We start from the raw sequence: 17,433 nt of genomic DNA on the forward strand, positions 1-17,433 counted from the left end.
AGCTTGATGGAGATCGGCAAGTCGATAAACTTAGACGACACCAGCTTGATAGAGTATTTCATTGAAAGCATTCCGGATTCCAAGGCGGGTAAAGCAAATTTGTACCAGGCTGAAACCGTAAAAGACCTAAAGGAGCAGGTGAAGGTTTATGAAAAAATCAAAGTTCCTGTTTCAAAACCGCAATTCGTCAACGCAAACAAAACGTCGTCTACGTCATCAAACATAGGCTCGTCGAGTTCAGGTAGTTCAGCGAAAAAATGCTACAATTGCGGAGATGATTCACATTTTGTTAGAGACTGTCCACGCAAAAAGGTGAAATGTTTCAAATGCGGTGTAGAAGGTCACCGAGCAACAGAGTGCTCTACAGTTGGAAACTTAGTTAAGAAGGAGAAAAACGCAAACATGATGAAGACGAAAGCAGCAGTAAAGCCCAATAAGAGAAGCAGTTTAACTTTCAAGGACATTTGGATGAATGGAGTATGTGTTTCGGCATTAATCGATACGGGTGCAGATGTATGATTGATGCGATACGATACACTGTTGATGTTGGATTTGGACGTGAAGCTGACAAAGGAAAGAGTATGCTTGGTCGGAATTGGGGACTGTGAACTTACAACAATAGGTAGCTTCTCCATTCGCATTGAAGTTGATGGCATATGGTTAGAAATGAAATTCCATGTTACGAAAGAGACTGATTTGAAGTATGCGCTAGTAATTGGTAACAATATTTTGAAGGATGTCGATCTGATTGTAACCGAGGATGATGCGGAGTTCAGACAAAAGGAAGCAGAGAAACAACAACGTAAGGTGCAACAACTAGCTGATAAGCATAGCGAGGAAAGCTCGGATGGTGCTGATGCTAAGGAGCATGCAGCTGAAGCCGTCGAGCCGGAGACTAAGGTCATGGGTGAGCACAAGCAGGTGCAAAAGATGTGAGCCGAAACAGTGGTGTGCAAAAGGCGGTGGCTATAGAACACAGCGAGTACGTGAGCGAGCGCGCTGCTGTGGCTGAGGAGCCACGTGAGCATCCACCAATGTGGAACGCTATGGAGAAGCTGTATAACGAAGGCGCAAGCAAGAGCGCTGTTGTAGCAGGAAAATCAGTGGCAGTTGCGGGCGAAAATCGAGTTGTCCAGCTGATGAAGGAGTTCGGAGATTATGTCTGGTCGGAAGCATAAACGAGAAGGTCGATGTTGAAGTGAACGTATCCCACCTACAGGTAGAACAGGCAGATGCGATAAAAGAAATGGTTGGCGCATATACCCCTGTGAGAAATTTCGAGTGACTAGTCGAAATGAAAATTTTGTTGATCGACGATTATCCTGTGTTCGAGAGACCGAGACGAATGTCCTACGCTGATCGATGCGTAGTGGACGAGCAAGTGCCGTAGTGGCTGGCAGAAGGGATCATTAAACCCAGTATTTCCAACTACGCGTCACCAGTTGTACGTGTATCCCGTTGGGCGATTTTCCTGCAAGACTTCGATGTAACCGAGCATAGAAAAGGAACTAGAATGCGACATGTCGACGCTTTGAGCCGTGTCTCGTGCTTGATGTTGGAAGACTCACTAAATCACCGACTCAAGAAGGCTCAACAAAGCGACGATTGGACGCGAGCCGTACGAAAAGTATTGGAGAAGGATAACTACGAAGATTTCTACATTAAGCAAGAGGTGCTGTATAAAAACCCAGATAAAGAGCTGATAGTCGTGCCGTTGTCAATGGAGGACGAAATCATCAAGATGGCACATCGGCAAGGTCACTTTTCCATTAAGAAGACACAAGACGCTGTCGAGAAATCATTCTTTATCCCGCAATTAAATTCAAAAATAACGAAAATCGTGAGAAGCTGTATTGAGTGTATAGTCACTGATGCTAAGTCTGGAAAGAAAGAAGGATTGCTGAATCCTATCAACAAGGAGGACAAACCATTGGGAACTTTCCATCTCGATCATGTTGGTCCGATGGAGACGACAAATAAGTCATACAACTACATACTTGTTGTTATTGACGCTTTTTCGAAATTTGTGTGGCTTTATCCCACGAAAAACACTGGAGCAGAGGCAGTTGTAGAACGCCTGAAGAAGCAAGCTGCTATATTCGGTAATCCGAAGCGTGTAATCACCGATAGAGGCGCCGCATTTACATCAAATCTCTTCAAAGACTACTGTGAATGCGAAGGTATCCAGCATCTACTGATAGCGACTGGCATTCCAAGAGGAAACGGCCAAGTAGAGCGAATACACAAAATTGTAGTACCCATGGTGTCAAAACTATGTCACGAAACCCCAAGCAGTTGGTACAAACACGTTGATAAAGTGCAACAATTCATAAATAGCACTCCGCCTCGTAGTACCAAGACGACCCCATTCAAAATACTGACGGGCTTAGAGATGCGTGTTCCGGGTATTCCAGAACTACAGGAAATACTAGATGAAGCCGCAATCGATGAACTTAATGCCGATCGAGATGCAGTGCGCCAACAAGCGAAGGAAAACATCATCGAAATTCAGCAGGAGAATCGGAATTGTTATAATTCACCCCGCCGAACAGCAACCAACTACGACATTGATGAACTGGTAGCCATTAAGCGTACCCAATATGGAACGGGTTTGAAATTGAAGCCCAAATATTTCGGGCCGTACAGAGTTGTGAGGAAGATGGAGCATGATCGCTATGAAGTGGTAAAAGTCGGGGACCATGAAGGCCCAAGGCGCACCACGACTGTTGCCGAGTTCTTGAAGAAGTGGAACCCTTCATTCGGGACGAATGAAGCCGCAGGACGGCCGAATTCGGAAAATGTACCACGGACCCAAACCAAACGTACTTACGGACCTTAAAATACGACCCTGCGACAATGACGCGACAATTACATTACAACACTGATAAAACGAAAGACAAAAAATGAAGAACTAAAAGGAAGCACAGTTGACCGCAAACTATCGTACAGGACAGTCGCCTATGTAGACTAAGTGAAATTAACTAATATGAATTTAAATAAATAAACTTGTTAAATTGAAGGTACCTATATGAATAAGACGTAGTGCATTTTATTTCGAAATTGAAAGACAGTGTGTTAAGTGAAAGACGGTGTGTGAAAGAAAGACACACTACATATATATAGATGATAGATGATATATATGATTAAATTTTTCCCGGTTCGTACCGTTCAAACGGATTATCTCAAATATAAATCCGCTTGTGTATGTACATATAATGAATAGAAATGAAAACGATACACTTACTTTATCTCGTTTTAAGCGGGTTTTTTGGGAGAAAGTAAGATTTTGGTCTGCAACGTTATGCCTGTGTTCTCCGGTTTTTTTCCTTTAGTATGTTGTATTAATGCTTTTTTTGTTTTTTGAATTTTGTTTCTATGTGTATATTTCTTTTTATATTTTTTTTGTCACGGCAATGCACTCAACTTTTCAATTAAAGCTTAATTTTGTTTATTTCGCTTTTTATGTATTCTAATGTCACTACAATAGCATGTTTTAAAATTTGTTGTTGTTTTTTTATTGTGCCTTGGGCTCGAAGGACCATGTTGATATTCTAGACAATTACTCTCCGTTCGGAGTTTTATATCAAAAAAAGGGAACACAACAATTCCGCAAGAATTTTACAAATGTTTTTATTTCCGTAAGAATTTTAATGCAAACTTTTTCCGGATTTTAAAAAGGTGGATATTCGCACAATATAAAAGTTAGAACTCGGAGTGAGCAGCACGGCTTTAATCAGCGGATCGCAAAAGAGTAGTGGAAAATGCAGTGGTATCGTAGATATGTGTGATGTGGATTGTAGGTGATGTCGAGGTGAGTGTGGTGAATATAGCGTGTTAGTGACGTATATTTTAATGCGGTGAATGTAGAGTATTATTAATGCGGTATTATTGCTGTGGTTAGGTGTTCGGTGTTGAAATGGCGCTTGCGGATTATATGTTGTGTGGGGCAGGGGACTGAGGCTCATTTAGCCAGCAGCATTACCTATCTTGTATTTAATGAAATTGGAACAATTCTTTTCAGGCTGTTTCCAACCACATGGAGCTACGATGTAAATGTCATGGAATGTCCGGTAGCTGCCAGTTAAAAACTTGTTGGAAATCTGCACCTAATTTTCACGTAGTTGGGAAATTGCTTAAGCATCAGTTTCGGCGGGCTCTATTGGTGGACCAATCTAATTTGGGAAATGGAGAACCTATAGTCGTACTAAAACGATCACGACCTAAGAAACAAAATTCTTCCACGAAAATTAAACAAGCTGATAACCGAGAACGAAATGTAAGACCCATTCGCAAAATGAAAATGGAAAAAAATGAAAAAAGGTCTGCCGGTTACCTTGAGACATCGTTATTTTATTATCAACGATCGCCAAACTTTTGTGAGCGAGACTTAAGCGCAGATATTCAAGGTAAGTTATTTTCAAAATAATTAATTATATTTTCGGAATATAACGCACAGTGTATACTAGCTTTGTTTACCTACCGGTTGTTAATAATAAGTAAAGCTAATCGTTATATAGAATAGAGTATTGCAGAGCCACATTTAATAAATTTACCCATGTACACTTTGAACACAAAATAAAGGAAGAATTCATTTACAAATTGATTTTAAGTAAAGATTTTTTAAATATTAATAATTTAAACAAATAGATATTCCATTCATTGTTAAACATACTTTAGCGTACTGATATACATATACTGCTTTGTGATGCATGAAATCCGATCTACAAACAAACTGCCCACTCCAACTTCGGAGGTAAAGATAATCCAATTAAGTAACAGTGTTGTATATAAATGGTGTTATTGATGTATAGTGTCTTCAAGGCTATCAGTTTGTTTTACGTAAATTAATACTTTGTTCCTCATACTTTATTTATTATCAAAAGAGGTCTTAATACAAAACTTACTGATTTATAATTAATAATTTTTATAATATTTTGATCGTAATCTACTTCTTTTATTCTTATAGCAAAACTATGTTTATGTACTGTCTATGGCCAGTTGCTGCAGAAGCATATTGAGCGCCCGGTAACTCTTGCTCTCTAAAGTACATTTAATTTCCAGATATTATATTATTTCTTTAATGCTGCTTACCAAACCAGTGCTCAATTCAGATTGGTATTCGTTTCTAGGTTCTTAGCTGTAAGCGACAAAAGAATTTTTATACCAGCCGGTAAAGAAAGATTAAATTACGGTATCTTGGTTTTATTCGAATATCAGTTCCGTTTTACTAAGGTTTACACCAAGTCCGTTCTTCACGTCCCAAAGGGTTTACTTTCGTGGGGCTCTTTCCATAATCGGACTGATGGTGATGAAAGGACACCTCCTTGAAGAGCGCCTCTTCTTGTTTAACTTGCTCGTGTTTCTGAACTATTTGATTCTCATTCTATTTATTAGCATCGAACGTGTCCACCCGCAAACTGTGGTATGTCGTCTATGCCGCCACGTGACAAAGAATCAATAGTTTTGCTTATTTCGGTTATTGTTTACAGCTCCTTCTATGTACAAGGTATGTCGCAAAAGAAACAGGACTGTTGAAAAAAACAACAAAAAATTAATATTTTTCAAAAGTTATATTTTTTTATTCAAAGTAGTTTCCTTGTGCTTTGATACAGCGTTTAGCCCGGTCATTAGCATTAGAATATCGGTCGTCGCCTTTTGGATAGCTGAAATGTCCTGAAACCAGTGTCCTTTCATAGGCAAATTAAGTTTTCCAAATAGGTAAAAATCACAGGGTCCCAGATCAGGTGAGTAGGGTGAGTGATTAATGGTTAATATGGAGTTTTTTGAAAAAAAAATCAGTGACAAGCGTCGACCGATGACACGGCGCATTATCGTGCAACAGGCGCCAAGAACCTGCCTCACGGTATTGTGGTCGAGTACGACGAATGCGTGACAAAAGACGCTTCATAACACCAAGGTAAAACACAGCATTAATCGTTTGGCCAGGTGGGACGAACTCTCGGTGTACAATACCCTCGGAATCGTAAAAACAAATCAGTATTGTCTTTATTTTTGGCTTTTGAAGACGACCAACTTCTGATCGTCACAGATGTCCTCACGACCTTCTTGGAATCGCTTAAGCCACTCATGCACATTACTACGGGATAGGCACTGATCAGTATAAACTTTTTTCATCATTTAAAATGTTTCAGTAAATGTTTTTCCAAGTTTAAAACAAAATTTAATATTTGCTCTTTGCATTTTACGACCGATGACCAAAAACTGCTGTCACTTTTTGATCGATAACATCGATTGTATTTATCCAATTGTCTTAAAATTTTTACGAAATGTCAGCAAGAGATTAAACCTTTTATTTCATAGACCTTGCATATCTGTTTGTGATGTAGTGAGTTTTCAATTACATTTATCACTTCGTGTAGGCTAGTTTCAGTTGATCGACTCTTTACATGTGCATCCTATCAATTGGACAAGGTATCCACTATGCTTCATTTTATATGTAAATAAATTAGCATTTCTATAACCTTCAACATAAATAAGGTGAGACTTGAAGGTTTAAAGTCTTTCCCGTTAATGTGTATTCTTAAGCACGTTTTTGGAAAGAACACTACATTGACTCTTTTCGAGCTTCAGGGATATAAGATAGTTGAATGCTGAAATTTTATATCTTTTAAAGCCTTGCAACAATTGGTTCCTTTAGCATCTGCATCATTATGAAAACAACCCTCTCCAGACCTGCCACTTTAAATGGTAAGAAGGTACCAGTTAGAACAGTGCCGGTCATGTTACCTAGTGACATGCCGGTAACTCGTGCCGGTTTAATTGTCACACTTTCCTATCACGTTCTTAAGGGCGAATCAAAAAACCTCCCAAAACTTTTGTATACATGTGATTTTTTATCACCTTCTTGAGCACACGTTATCTGCTACAAAAAAACTATATCCTCGCTACTCACACTTTAGTTAAATTTAAGGCAAACGGGGAAAACTGGTTCCAAGAAAGCGCGACGCTGCATGCTATACTAGCCTAGTGGTTAAACGCACGGCTTGGTATTCCATGAGACTCGAGTTCGAATCTCAAAATAAAAGATTTAATTATTTTATTATTTTTTTTTTTTAATTTTTAATTTTTTTTCAAATCATTTTTAACAAAAATTACATTAAAGTTTAAATTAAAATAAATATTTCATTATTAATTCAATTCCTGCTTTGCAATGCTTTCTTAAAATCTAGTATGTATTGAAATATTTATTTTTAATAATATCAGAAATACATATAACTTTTTATTAAATATTTAAAGGGTTCACTCCTCAGTTTTCCTCTTCCTATAAATTCTTTGTTTGTGTCTGTGGTGGCTCATTTCAATGGCTTTTCGAACTTGTTTTTCGAACATTGCCAATTCATACGTTATGAATGAATCTATAAAAAAACATAATGAAAATTACAAATTAAAACAAATAATTGTAAGTAAAATTAAATAAAAAACAGAATTTACCGTATAAAATGTTGGATACCAGCAGGAATTTGGAGAGAGGTTGCTTCCCACCCCTACCGTCCCAGTTACATAAACAAAGAAGTTCATCAGTGTACAGACTTCGCAACACATCATGTACACTATCTGAAGTACCTTTTATCCTCAAAACGAATTGTTTCTGTAAATAAAAATAGTATGTAACAAGTAAGGAAGGGCTAAGTTCGGGTGTCACCGAACATTTTATACTCTCGCATAATAAAGTGATAATCGAGATTTCATTATTCATTATACGTCATTTACATATTTTTCAAATACCGTATTTTTTTAAAGTTTTATTCCGCTATCATCATTGGTTCCTAATGTATATACTCGTATTATACAGAAAAGGCATCAGATGGAATTCAAAATAGCGTTATATTGAAAGAAGGCGTGGTTATGAACCGATTTCATATTTCCTACATGTCATCAGGGTGTTAAGAAAATATTATATTCCGAATTTCATTGAAATCGGTCGAGTAGTTCTTGAGATATGGTTTTTGGTCCATAAGTGGGCGAGTCCACGCCCATTTTCAATTTAAAAAAAGCCTGGGTGCAGCTTCTTTCTGCAATTTCTTCCGTAAAATTTAGTGTTTCTGACGTTTTTTGTTAGTCGGTTAACGCACTTTTAGTGATTTTCAACATAACCTTTGTATGGGAGGTGGGCGTGGTTATTATCCGATTTCTTCCATTTTTGAACTGTATATGGGAATGCCTGAAGAAAACGACTCTGTAGAGTTTGGTTGACATAGCTATAGTAGTTTCCGAGATATGTACAAAAAACTTAGTAGGGAGCGGGGCCACGCCCACTTTTCCAAAAAAATTGCGTCCAAATATGCCCCTCCCTAATGCGATTCTTTGTGCCAAATTTCACTTTAATATCTTTATTTATGGCTTAGTTATGACACTTTATAGCTTTTCGGTTTCCGCCATTTTGTGGGCGTGGCAGTGGGCCGATTTTGCCCATCTTCGAACTTAACCTTTTTATGGAGCCAAGGAATACGTGTACCAAGTTTCATCATGATATCTCAATTTTTACTCAAGTTACAGCTTGCACGGACGGACGGACGGACGGACGGACAGACAGACATCCGGATTTCGACTCTACTCGTCGCCCTGATCACTTTGGTATACATGTTAACATGGCAAATGTTAACTATTACTAAATAAGTAATAACACATAATCAGCAATAATGAGCAAATCATAGCGGAAATGCATCTTTAATTGCACAACATTTCCCACAGTAAAAGCCAGACGCTTTCATCAGCACAAAAGCTCATTTTTCGGCGTGAAGCGGAAATCCAACACGCGCAACCGAAATAAGCCAATTCGGAGAATCGGCAACAAAGTCAGCAGTTGGCCGGTGCAACGTAGCTTAGGTTTTAAGTAAATTAATTCTTAAGTTTAGTCTTAGTCTTAGCTCTGTAATGAAACGAGCAATAAATAAAATTTTTTTTTAAAAAGAAATTACATCAAATTTCTTAACTGGCGCCCAACGTGGGGCCTTCGCTAGTCGCGTTTCGTATCAATACAATTCGCGGGTGTATCCACAAGTCTTGGTTAAAAAGTTTGTGCTGTCGTGATACTCAGCGGCTACCATTAGAAGACAAGGATAATACTTACCACCCCATAGACGGCGAAGGCTTGGGCTAGGACTCAACAGAAGTGCAGGAAAAGAGGCCCCCTAGTCGCCAATAGCAAACGGGAAACGCAAGACGTTAGCCGCCTGCCCAGGAGAATGTTCCTGCTACTAGAGTAAGAATTAATTTTAAGAATAAATATTAATATATTCACATATGTAAAAGAATTTTTTAAAATATAAAAAGTGAAACTGTTTAATGTGAAACAAACTATGTTTAAGAAATCTTTAATGCAAAGGTGAACACAATTTAAGAATAGTGACATAATTTAAGAAAGAGAGCGTTATTCAGAAAAAATAATTGAACTAGACGAGATAATATTATAACGAAAAGCTAACTAAAAGTGAAAAATTTAAAAAGGAAACTTTTAACTCAAAACAAAATAAGCTAGGGATAAATTAAATTTTTAAAATAAAAAAGTGAATAATAGAAATATATCAATCATGCCAGTTAATCCTGCCAACCTCGCACCCCAAGGGCCACCAGCACCTTCTGGTCAGCCTCTTGCCTCTTTTAATTCATTCTCTATGGATGAGTTAACTACCGTAATCACAGGAATTGTGAACAATGTCTTAAGGACTGAAGGGCGAAACATGGTTCAAGCCGCCCTTAACCCAAATTCCAACTTTTCAAATTTCACGGACATTACCATAGACTCAAGACTACCCGGGAATGTCTCTGAATTAGACAAAATACCAGATGTGGTACGATGTCTTCGGGAGTTCTCCGGAAATCCGGGAGAATTCACATCTTGGAGGAAAAGCGTGGACAGGATCCTCCAGATATATGAGCCTCAAAGAGGTACCCCAAAATATTATGGCATCCTCAATGTCATTAGAAACAAAATCGTGGGCAATGCCGACATTGCCTTGGAGTCCTATAACACTCCACTGGATTGGAAGGCGATCTCCAGTTGCCTAACATTGCATTACGCGGATAAACGCGACCTTGGTACCCTTGAGTACCAAATGACCTCTCTCGTACAGGGTAGCAATACAATTCAAGAATTTTACCAAAAGGTATATTCTCATCTCTCACTAATTCTGAACAAACTGGGATGCATGGAAGTCGGCGCAGAAGCCATGCACCTTCTAACTCGTACGTATAGGGATAAAGCCCTAGACACGTTCGTTCGCGGACTCAAAGGAGATCTACCGAGACTCCTTGGAATGAGGGAACCAGCAGATCTCCCTCAGGCACTCCACCTGTGTCTCAAACTAGAGAACCAAACCTTCAGGTCACATTATGCCTTGAGCAATAATAACAATATCAGCAGGAAACCACAAGAGTTTCGTCCACCACTACCTCCCAGAAGGATAAACAATGAGTTTTACCCCGAATTGGCATACTTGCCCCAACCAAGGTTGTACGCAGCCACTCCACCTAGACCACCGCAAATGAACTATCAAGTTCAACGCCAGCAACAGGCGCCCCAATATGCACAACAGCATTACAATCCACCACCACGTCCTTTGCATAAGCCACAGCCACGTCCAGAACCAATGGACATTGACCCATCACTGCGAACTAGGAATATTAATTATATGAATAGGCCACGTAATAATGACCCTATTAACAAAAGACCTCCTCCTGGCAACCCTCCAGCTCCTGTGCCCCCTAATAAAATCCAAAGGAATTTCCATATAGATTCCGAACAACCCCAAGCTTACTATCCTACCACAACAATTGACAAGCAGACGAACGACAACTCTAGCCATTACGATGACGAATGTTACAGAGACAGAAATGATGAAGGTCAAAACGATACCTACATAGACACGACTGATTTACATTTTTTAGAATGAGTCACTCTTCGCTGCCCTATGTTGAATGCAGGCTGAAGAGTGGAGATATTGTGAAAATTTTAGTAGATACAGGATCTACGAAAAACTATATACGATCCTCTATCGTGCCCAATCCAATAAATAACGAAAGCATTTTTTTTGCGAAATCCATAGCAGGAGACATCGAAATCAAACAGCATACCTTTCTAAACCTATTTAACTCAGACAAAAAACTGAAATTCTACCTCCTCCCAACTCTGACATCATTCCATGGTATTATTGGGAATGATAGCCTTAAGGAGCTTGACGCAGTCATCCACGTAAAGAATAACTTCATGGAGTTAGAAGGCAATACCAAAATTAAAATCAAGCAGCTAGCTTCAAGATCTGTTAACAAAATACATATTAAGGAAGATAACTTGTCACAAAAACATCAGAAGGAAATTAATAATTTAGTCGAAAATTTTTCTAATCTCTTTACGGAACCAAACGATAAACTTACCTATACCACTAAAGTCATAGGAGAAATCAGAACGCACAAGGACACTCCCGTTTATACAAGGTATTACCCTTACCCAATGTCATTAAAAGGTGAAGTCGAAACCCAAATCAACAAAATGTTAGACGATGGCATCATTCGACCATCAAGATCACCTTATAATTCACCCGTTTGGGTTGTAGCTAAAAAACCCGATTCCCAAGGCAATAAGCAATACCGAATCGTTATTGACTATAGGAAGCTTAACTCGATTACTGTAGCAGACCGTTACCCAATACCCCAAATTAATGAGGTACTATCCCAGCTTGGGAAAAACAAATACTTTTCCGTTTTGGATTTAAAGAGTGGATTCCATCAAATCCCTCTCAAAGAATCCGATATTGAGAAAACAGCTTTCTCAATAAACAATGGCAAATACGAATTCACAAGACTGCCATTCGGACTCAAGAATGCCCCTTCAATTTTCCAGCGAGCCTTAGATGACATTCTTCGTCATCACATTGGGAAAATTTGCTATGTCTATATCGATGATATAGTCGTTTTCAGCAACTCTGAAGAAGAGCACACCCTCCACTTAAACCAAATTTTCAAAACCCTTGAAGACGCAAACATGAAAATACAATTAGACAAATGCCATTTTTTCAGGGACTCAGTAGAGTTTCTAGGATTTATTATTTCCTCAAAAGGAATAACAAAGAATCCCTCAAAGGTAGAAGCAATAGCTAAAATACCTTACCCCAAAAATATTAAGCAACTTCGCTCATTTTTAGGCCTTTCCGGCTACTATCGTCGCTTTATTAAAGATTACGCCATGCTGGCTAAGCCTCTAACCATACTCTTAAGAGGGGAAGAAGGACGTATATCTAAAAACAAGTCCAGCAAAATTAATATCGAATTGGATGAAGACGCAAAAGATGCCTTCAACAAAATTAAAAATTCACTCATGTCTGACGACGTCATACTTTCCTATCCTGACTTCAATAAAGAATTCCATCTAACGACCGATGCGTCAAACTTTGCAATTGGTGCAGTCCTTTCGCAGGACAAACACCCCATCGCCTTCATCTCCCGAACACTAACCAAAACAGAAGAAGCCTATGCTACGAACGAAAAAGAGTTTTTAGCAATCATCTGGGCTCTAAACAATTTCAGGAATTATCTATACGGTTCAGCCAAAGTAAAAATTTATACAGACCACCAACCCCTTACACAGGCCCTCAGCAATAAAAATAACAACTCGAAGATGAAACGCTGGAAATCCATTCTAGAGGAATATAATCATGAACTCCACTACAAACCAGGTACAACTAATGTTGTCGCCGACGCACTATCAAGAACGCCTCCCGAACCAATTAACTCCTTGTCAGTAACCCAGCATAGTGACGAGAGCTCATCCGATAACTTAATTTGGCATGTAGAATCCCCAATTAACGTTTTCAAAAACCAAATCTTCCTAAATTCAGGCCCAATTTCTACCTATCAATTCAAGATAGTATTCCCCACATACCATAGACACGTCATTGAAGAACCGGAATATAACTCAGAAACATTAATAAATCTCCTAAAAAGGTACCTAAACCCCTCCATAATAAATTGCATCAAAACCGACGAAAGAACTATGGGTAAAATTCAAGAAATATACCCGATCCACTTTAGTAACTATAAAACCAGGTTTTCTCAACTCCAAGTCCAGGATGTGACAGACGAACAGCAACAAGAAGAAATAATCATAAATACCCATAAAAGAGCACATAGGAATTCTCGTGAAAACAAACTTCAAATTTTAGAAAATTACTATTTTCCCTCCATGACCAAAACAATAAAAAGAATTATTCAGCAATGCTCAGTTTGCAAAGAAAATAAGTACGACCGCCACCCTACCAAACCAAAACTAGGAGAAACCCCTATTCCACAATTTCCAGGACAAATCTTACATATTGATATTTACATAACTGAACGAAATTTCGTCCTTACAGCCATAGACAAATTTTCAAAGTATGCCCAAACCAAAATCCTTCGCTCCAGAGCCGTAGAACACGTTAAGGAACCTCTCCGCGAACTACTGTTTCAATTTGGCGTACCAGAAACGGTAGTTATAGACAATGAAACGTCTTTGAATTCAGCTTCCATTCGATTTTTATTGGAAGATACCCTAAATATACTAATTTTTAAAACACCACCTTATGCAAGTTCCGTAAATGGTCAAGTAGAGCGATTTCACTCGACCCTCACAGAAATAATGCGCTGTTTAAAAGCAGAGCGAAGTTTCACCTCATTCGCCGAACTCCTCGATAACTCCGTCTACGAGTACAATTTTTCAGTCCACTCATCCACAAAGAAAAAACCAATAGAGGTATTTTTCGGGAGAAGAATCTCCACAGACCCAAGCCAATTTGAAAGAGCTAGGGAAGAAATTATCTCGGAACTAAAAAATAGACAACTAAAAGATCTTTCCTACCATAATAAATCCCGACATCCAATTAGAACATATAACCCTGGAGAAACAATTTACGTTAGGATAAACAAACGACTAGGAACCAAAATATCTCCAAAATTTAGAAAAGAAATAGTAAAGGAAGACAAAAATTCCACCGTTTTGACAGAATCAGGAAAAGTAGTTCATAAACGCAATATAAAAAATCAAAACTAAAATTTTTGTTTCCAGACTTCTCCTTATTTACCCAATATTCGCATCAATAGACATTTATGACTACTCCACGGCACAAATAGTTACGATAAATGACGGACTAGTAAAAATCCAGAATGGAGACTTCAGACTAATACACATAATCGACCTCAACAAGTACGAACAATTTCTGACGGACATGTACAGATTCACCTCTTCGGACATACCTAAGGACACAATCCTTTATCCCATCCTAAAACACGAATTAACCCAATCTCTTCAAATTTTAGATACAATAAAACCTGTCGAAAGAAGACAGAAAAGATCCATAGATAGTTTAGGAACGGCTTGGAAATTCATAGCCGGAAGCCCCGATCACGAAGATCTGGATGTAATAACCAAAAATCTTAATGATATCAATAATAATAATAATAAACAAGTACTAATTAACAATATTTTTAACGAAAAAATTAATAACATTAGCATGATAGTAAATAATCTTCTTAATAACATAAGGAAAGATACTTATATAGAAAACGAAACTATTATAAATTTGCAGAATAGAATACGATTAATAAAAGAAGAGTTGATTAACATTAAATACGCCATACAGTGGGCAAAGAAAGACATTTTAAATACATTATTGTTAAATAAAAATGAAATCGAAATTGCGTTAGAAAATTTAGAAAATGACGAAATACCTTTCAAAAATGCTGAAGAAGCACTAGAAATATCAAATATAAATGTAATTAGTCAAAATATGACAATATTTTACTTGGTAAAAATACCATTAACTATTAAGGAAAATTTTCAAAAAATGATTATAAGACCAGTTGTTAAGCAAAACAAAATTATAATTAATGTCGAATTTGATAAAATATTAAAGGGTACAAAAGATACCTATGGAATTAAAGAAGTATGTAATAATTATAAGAAAATTGAGATTTGTAAGCAAACTCAACTAGTAAATATAAGTAATAGTAGTTGTATACCTAGAGTAGTAAATAGCCTAAATTCATCTTGCACTTTAACAAACGGCCAACATATCCAACAAATTGAAGAAGTAAAACCCGGCACCATATTACTTAATGGCTTTCAAGGGATAATAGATGCTGACGGAATACAGAAAAATTTATCAGGGACACACCTTATTAATTTTCATAACTCAACGTTAAAAATAAATCATCAATTTTACATTAATTACGATTTGGTTCCACTGCCGGCAATCCCAGCAGCCCTGCAACCAGCACCAATCGAAAGAAATCGAATTGAATTACTTTCTCTCCAGGCCTTAAAGGAGTTTCACATTGATAACATACGAAGAATAAATCTTCTGAAGACAGCAACGATATCCAATAGCTCCCTTTCACTTGGAGCCGTTGCAACTATCATTCTCGGTATAATATTTTTTCGAAAATTCTGGAAAAAGCACCAAAACAGAATAATCATATCTTCAAGCCTGGACCTTAACCAGATGCCCCCAGCGAATATTGATCTTAAGGAGATCAAAGATCTTTCCAATGATCAAAATACTTACATCAATTTTAACAACCTCCCCTATTTTTGATAGGCTCTCGGGACGATCGCTTTTAAGAGGGGAAGTGTTAACATGGCAAATGTTAACAATTACTAAATAAGTAATAACACATAATCAGCAATAATGAGCAAATCATAGCGGAAATGCATCTTTAGTTGCACAACATTTCCCACAGTAAAAGCCAGACGCTTTCATCAGCATAAAAGCTCATTTTTCGGCGTGAAGCGGAAATCCAACACGCGCAACCGAAATAAGCCAATTCGGAGAATCGGCAACAAAGTCAGCAGTTGGCCGGTGCAACGTAGCTTAGGTTTTAAGTAAATTAATTCTTAAGTTTAGTCTTAGTCTTAGCTCTGTAATGAAATTACATCAAATTTCTTAACTTACATAACCCTATAACTTTTAGTTTTAGGAACAATAAATATAAACTTTTTTTTTTTAAAAACTGAATTGTTTATTGAAAAAAGTTTATATATTACTTACCGTTGTCAAATTTCGCATTTAATTTTTCGTCCTTCCAAAGCTGCAGCAAGCGTATTTAATGGTAGGGTGGAAGCAATTTCAGTTTGAACGTTGTCGACATCTTCACCAGTCATTCGCCATACCGATTGATGAATTTTGCGGATGAGGACCTTGCATTCACGAACCGTTTTTTTGAATAATCTGAAAAAGAAACAAAGAGACATGTAGAGAAAAATAATAATGTATGCATATAAAAACTGTTCACTTACATTTTCTTTTAAATGCTTATCGATTTTAGTTTCGCATACCCTCGTCGTCAAATCGTCAAGCTGTTTGGAAATAGTGGTTAAAATGTCAATAACCTCTGGAAAAAGGTTGGAAACATAATAAATTAAACAAATTTAAAGAAATAAATGACGTGTTAAACTTTTTACGCTTTAAATGTAATTGGTCTACAATAACAAAAACGTAACAATATATTGAAACGAAATTTTGTAAGTTTACATTTATTTACATACCTTTTGCGGGAGTTGAAGACGTTGTTGGACAATCCTCCAAGTCAATTTCGTCAAATATATTTTCCATCTAATTGAGAAATAAAAATTGGCAGTATCAAAGTTCTTTTCCAAAAATTTAAGAAAATGTAATAAAATGAGCCAAGAAAAATAAATGTACATAAATACTTAAAAATCCTAATTTGAAAATTTATGAAATAAATGATGTAGAATGGGTATAAGGAGAAACTTTCCCTCATGTGGAATAGAGAAATATTTGTAAACTATGTCGTCTTTTTTGATTTTAAATACTTTTTTATCTAATTTCTTCGCTACTAAAATACCTAAACCCGATGACGATTCTAAAGGTTCTTCAAAATAATTTTCAACATCTAAAAAACAATGTGCAGATACCATAACGCAACCAGATTCGTCTGACATAGTTATTACTTTTATGGGCCCTAATTTTTCACTAAAACAATAAGAATCTTTTTTTTTTAAATTCTATATTAAATAAATTAATTTTTAAAGTTTTGTTGGGTTCAATGTTTGTATTAGTTCTTTCATCAAGTCTTAAATGCAATTGCTGAAGGATTTTATTCGGTTTATTTATAAGTTTTTTTAAATATTGTATATGGTTTTCAAACTTATAGGCTGAAAACTGATCTAGAGGACCGAATTGCTTAGTGCAGTCAGTTAAATGCAGTAAACCATGCACGTTATGACTAACTAAATGGTCTCCGTATATATTCCCAAACAAATCAACGAGTTCTTGTAATATTTGTTGGGCAACGTTAGCTTGCCATATATAATAAAAAATGGTAGTAATGGTCACTACTAATACAACCTTTTAGGACAAATATGCCTATATACAATAAAAACTGCCTAAACTCTGTCGCTTTCCAATTGCTGATTTCATCTAA

At 37.1% G+C, this 17,433-nt stretch overlaps 1 protein-coding gene across 2 annotated transcripts in view; it reads left to right on the plus strand.

Moving 5' to 3' along the window:
- The window catches only part of LOC126765239 (protein Wnt-10b), a 690,717-nt gene that overhangs the window by 533,684 nt on the left and 139,600 nt on the right, over positions 1 to 17,433 (plus strand). For both annotated transcript variants that reach the window (XM_050482916.1, XM_050482915.1), the window contains one exon: positions 4,022 to 4,406. In XM_050482916.1, the coding sequence (XP_050338873.1) occupies positions 4,022 to 4,406 (385 nt within the window). The remainder of the gene's footprint in view (positions 1 to 4,021; positions 4,407 to 17,433) is intronic.

The sequence above is a fragment of the Bactrocera neohumeralis genome, unplaced genomic scaffold, assembly GCF_024586455.1.
Source record: "Bactrocera neohumeralis isolate Rockhampton unplaced genomic scaffold, APGP_CSIRO_Bneo_wtdbg2-racon-allhic-juicebox.fasta_v2 cluster10, whole genome shotgun sequence".
Taxonomy (NCBI): domain Eukaryota; kingdom Metazoa; phylum Arthropoda; class Insecta; order Diptera; family Tephritidae; genus Bactrocera; species Bactrocera neohumeralis.